The 5,229-nt window shown below is 46.9% G+C and overlaps 1 protein-coding gene across 1 annotated transcript in view; it reads right to left on the bottom strand.

Annotated features, from left to right (window-relative positions):
• Positions 1–2,947: 2,947 nt before the first annotated feature.
• Myc (v-myc avian myelocytomatosis viral oncogene homolog) overlaps positions 2,948–5,229 on the bottom strand; it is a 16,677-nt gene continuing 14,395 nt past the window's right edge. The window contains exons 3-4 of the mRNA XM_013025209.1: positions 4,956–5,221; positions 2,948–3,921 (exon numbers count right to left, since the gene is read on the bottom strand). Of these exons, the coding sequence (XP_012880663.1) occupies positions 3,359–3,921; positions 4,956–5,221 (829 nt within the window). The 3' untranslated portion in view covers positions 2,948–3,358. The remainder of the gene's footprint in view (positions 3,922–4,955; positions 5,222–5,229) is intronic.

The raw sequence follows: 5,229 nt of genomic DNA, 5'->3' as shown, positions 1-5,229 counted from the left end.
TCTTTCTCAATATTTGTTCCAGAGCCTGTGGTAAAGACTATTGGAGAACTCTGCTTATCTTCCAAGCTAGGAGTAGTCTTAAGGATCAGCCTGGGATTGTGAGAACTTCGTTCACTTTAAAGTTTGAATGACTGCTTTTATAATGTTGGTCTCCTTCCCTGTTTCTAAATGGCAGCATAAATAACAATTCCTTCCTCTTTATAGATTCCATCCGGGAATAAAACCGTCCCAGAAATCCCTTGGGACAGCCCTTCCTTCTTGTGTTGGAGTAAATGACAGAGACATTATGACCCCCTCCCTTCTATATACCAAAACTGTAAGCTCTTCCCCTCCTCCCCTCTCTAATCTTGATTATTATCTACAAATTAGATTGCACAGTGGCACAGACCCCTGGGGGCTCTCTAGATGGGCTGTGAAAGCCAATTTGTGCCTTGTGCTCAAGACCAGCCTGACTTTCTGGAAGGAAATTGACATGGGTCCTGTTTGGGGACTGTGCCCTGGCTGGGCAAAGCTAAGAGGTGGGCTAACAGGGGGTTGGAATGCTTCCATTCCGTTCCCACAGCCAAGTCCCTGCATCTTTAGTTGTTTCCTGATCTTGTAGAAAGGGGAGTTGTTGTCCTAGCAAGGAAAACTCTCTCCTGCTCCTTGGGCTTGCCTGGACTTAGTGATTCAACCTAACACCTTTCTAGTTCCCAAGTGAGTCACTCCAGGGCTGCACTCCAGCCTGCGACCACAAAGGGGCAAAGAGGGAACCAGGGAACCGTTTAAGAGCGCCTCCGCTTTTGTAACCCTTTGAACTTCTTAATGTCTGGGGGATTGCATTTTCCTTTGAATTTAGGATATAGGGCTTGGAGCAGGAGGACAGAACAAGATGTTAAGGGCCTGAATGGATGATTCTAGGAGGTCAAAGATAGTAATTACTTTCTGGTTTCTAAGTGATGGTGGATTAAAAATCCCAAAGACTATCTGGCTAACTGAGACAAGGAGGTAATTAGAAGCTGGATGGGAGCTGGGAGCTCATGGTTGGCTCATGCCTGCAATCCTAGCCACTCAGGAGGCTGAGATCTGAGAGTCACAATTTGGAACCAGCCAGTTTGAAAAATCTGAGACTCTTATCTCCAATTAACCATCCCAAAGCCGGAAAAAACAGAGGTGTGTGTGGCTCAAGTGGTAGAGCCCAAACAAAATAACCAAGAGATAGCCTGAGTTCAAGCCCCAGTATGGCCGTGCACACGGGAGAGCTCAAATACACACACACACACACACACACACACACACACACACACACACACACAGAACATCAAAGAAAACTTCTTACTCATGTAGCCAGTGTTCCAGTTTCTGGTTTGGGCCATGGGTTTTCAAAGGCTTATAATTAATTAATAAGACATCCATTGAAAAAATGCTTTCTCGTGAACTAATGCTGAGCATGTGTCATAAGCGTGTGAAAGTGGTTGGGTAGGAGCGTTTGCAAGTCTCTAAAATACTGACTCACATGACAAAAACTAAGGATGTTCTAGTTTATGATCTGGACAAGTGTTTCCAAACTGCCTTCTTCCCAGGAGCAAGCAGGAAATGGATTGTCACAAATGGTAAGGGTAGGAACAGAATCAACAGTGGGTTTCTCAAAGTGAGAGGAAGAATTAATGAATGGCAAAACAAAACAATAATAAAAAAGGGGAATTGATATCTGACTAGGTTTGAATATTGAAATTTACATAATCCACTGGAATGTGACTCTTGTTCTTAACTGGCCAGCAAATTCCTTCTAGACTGGCTAAATGTAGACAGCTGGACTCGAGTCTCTTTGTACACGGATGAGTCTCTGTGCCTCAGTTTCTCTTCTGAGATAAGGGAAGACAACAATCTCTCTTTCCTGTGGTTGCTGTAGCTTAGGCAAGTACCAGGAGCTTGTAGCTCACACCTGTAACCCTAGCTATTGAGGCGGAGATCTGATCAGATCAAAGTTTGAAGCTAGCTGGGACAGACAAACCGGGGACTCATCTCAACTTAGCAAAAAGCTGGAAGTGGAGGTGTGGCTCACTTGGTGGAGTGCCAGCCTTGAGGGGGAAAAGCTAATCAAGAGCATTTTGCCCTGAGCTCACACTCCAGTTCTGGCACACAAACAAAAACAAAGAAGTGCGCCTGGCATATCCCTAGAAGTCAGCTCAGTCCTAACCAGCCTGTCAAGACTCCCAAACCAGCAGCTTTCCAGCTGAGTTTCTTATCTAAGATGAGCAGTCAGCAATAGGGACTTGGAAGTTTTGCTGTGCTCACAGGTGTTACATAACCCTCAGGGCTTGGATTTCTTCCTTTGAAAAATCGGATTAATAGTGAAATTCCTCAGGTCTCCTCAGAGGCTTTAGAGATAAGGCCTGTGAGGGGGGCTGCGGCAAAAAGGAGCTCGCTCCCTCCCCCCACCAACTCCCAGCCCCAGGATTTGAAGTAAGCAGTTAGAATGGAAGGGCATTCTTGTAGTCTAAAGTCTTCCCAGCCCCCCAGTCTTTCTCCCACCTTGTATAAGGCCTGTTATCTTTAACCTCTTGCATTTATTTCCCTATCTCTAACCTTCTCACCCACTTTGGCCCTTTCCCAAATGGTCAGCTCTGGATGTTATTACCATCTCAAAGAAGGCATCTTCTAATTCTGAGATCTAAAGACTTTGGGGCCCAGCCCCTTTTGACTCAAGAAAAACTCTGGCCTTCCTTCTCCTATGTAAGCCTATGTAACCGTCCAATTCTGTTCATTTGTAAGGAACGAGAAGAAAGGTGTGTTGTGTGTCTGGGTGAAACAAAACACTCACAACTTAAAAAGATTTGGCTCAATTATTAGATATATTTGCCAGTTATTTTATTTTTTTCTAAAAACAATAGAAAAAAAATCAACTTTAAAAAGGAAAAATGTACTTAAATAAAAAAAATTATGGTTTATAGTACAGGGTTTGAAATCTTGTATACTGCTATAAACGGTTTTATTAAAGTTATTTACATTTAATGGTCTTATTTACACAGGAAAACGGTAAACTTTTAAGATTTTCTTTTAAAAACAATTCTTAAATACAAATCTGTTAAAGGAAAAAAAAAGATGGTAAGCATAAAAAAAAGTTTTTTTTTGTTTTGTTTTTTTTTTATGCCCAAAGTCCCATTTGAGGCAGTTTATATTATGGCTAAACCTTACAGTCTCAAGACCCAGCCAAGGTTGTGAGGTTGCATTTGATCATGCATCTTTGAAACAAGTTCTTTTAAACATAAAGAATCGCTGCAGTTTTTTCCCCCCCTCTGGAAGTAATATCTTTTTCCTTAGTAAGGAGTGAGAATACACACAATTCCAGTCCCTCCCTCCCATCGGTCCAACGTGTTTATGCACAAGAGTTCCGCAGCTGTTCGAGTTTGTGTTTCAACTGTTCTCGTCTCTTCCTCAGTAAGTCCTTTTCTGAAGCAAGCTTCTGTTCCTCTACCTGGATGGACAAGATGTACGTGGTGGCTTTTTTCAGGATAACTACCTTGGGGGCTTTCTCATTATTTTCCAACTCTGGGATCTGATCGCGCAGGGCAAAAAAGCTCCGTTTCAACTCATTTCTCCTCTGGCGTTCTAACACGTTGTGTGTCCGCCTCTTGTCATTCTCTTCTGTGTCTGAGGACCTGGGGCTGGCACATTTCCGGTTGTTGCTGATCTGTTTCAGGACTCTACCACTGTCCAACTTGGCCTTCTTGATCGCAGGGTAGTCCTTCCTGGTGGAGGGGGGTGCAGCATAGTTGTGCTGGTGAGTGGAGACGTGACACCTCTTGAGGACCAGCGGGCTGTGAGGAGGCTTGCTGTGACCCCCAGCAGGGGATGATCCTGACTCTGACCTTTTGGTGGAGGACTGCCTCTTTTCCACAGAGACAACGTCGATTTCTTCCTCATCCTCTGGTTCTTCCTCTTTAAGAAAATAAAATGGAAATCAGTGAACATTTCCTTAAAGCCAGTCAAAGGCCAGATTAAATTGCTGCTATGCAAATAGAAAGTTACTTAAGTCGGTTGGAAAAGGACTTGGATCGAATCCTGCCAACTCTTCCCTGCTTCTCCTCAGGAAGGCGGGAGAAGGGCAGCTGGGTTATGGCACTGGTAAACTGGCAAAGATGCCAGCTCTTACCTAAGACTTAAAGAGGCTTTGGACACACCCAAAGCAAACACATTCCCAAGCACCTCCCATCTTGAAGGGACTTTACCAAAATCCTTCAGGTGCTGTAAAGGAGTGCTATGAATCTGGTATGACTTCAGTAACTCCTTATTTTATTGGAAGGGCAAAAAAAGAAAAGTAATCTTGAGCCTTTGCCAAGAATCCTGAGGGGGGGAAGGGGGGGGAACAGTCCAATTTGGCCAGGATTTGCTTTGAAGCATTCAAAACAGGCTGGAAGGGGTGGAGGTTGGGGGGGGAGGGGGGAAGGCAGTGGCTCTGCCCCTCAACTCTCCAGGCACTTTCACTAGAGCCTGGGCTGGGTCAAAAGCTTTTCTTCAGGGCTGGAGAGGCCCAGCCTCTGAAATTCCTACCTTTTTCCTTTCGGAAGTGAAGGTAAGAGGGAGGTAATTCCATTCACCTATACCTGCAGCTCATCTCTTCCCCTTCCCATCCCCCGCCCCTTAGGGCAATTATAATGCTTTAGAGAGTTAGGAGGGAGTGGACTGAGTTGCCAGGAGAGTAAAGAACCCAAATGGAATTCCTGAGGGGTGGGAAGGACTGAGGGGGGAGCGGGGAGGGGAGACTAACTGCTCAGGGGTCCAAAGATGGAGAGAGCTCCCAAGATGCACCATTTCGCCTTCCAAACTGGAGACCAGAGCAAGGCAGGTCTGGGGACCAAGTGGCCAGCTGGATTTAGGCGCCCATGCGCACAGGAGAAGATGTCCAGGTTACCCTGTCCCTCCCAAGCCCGGTGTCTTGGTGGTGGTGGTGGGGGGTGGGAGGCTCGGCTTACCAGAGTCGCTGCTCGTGGTGGGCGGCGTGTCCTCGGGTAGCATCAGGGGTTCGGGGCTGGCCCGCGGGGAGGACTCGGTGGAGGACAGCAGAGAGTCGGAGGACGAGGAGAAGGCGCTGGAGTCGGGCGAGGCGCAGGGCTTGGGCGAGCTGCCGTCGTTGAGCGGGTAGGGGAAGACGACCGAGGGGTCGATGCACTCGGACGCGGCGGCGCTCAGGTCCTGCAGGTAGAGGCTGGAGGAGCAGCCGCCGCCGCCGCCGCCGCCGCTGCCCGC

This window comes from Dipodomys ordii, unplaced genomic scaffold (assembly GCF_000151885.1).
Source record: "Dipodomys ordii isolate 6190 unplaced genomic scaffold, Dord_2.0 Scaffold82, whole genome shotgun sequence".
NCBI classification, from domain to species: Eukaryota; Metazoa; Chordata; class Mammalia; order Rodentia; family Heteromyidae; genus Dipodomys; species Dipodomys ordii.
The sequence above is the reverse complement of the archived record's forward strand: the minus strand, read 5'-3'. Positions and strand labels throughout refer to the sequence as shown.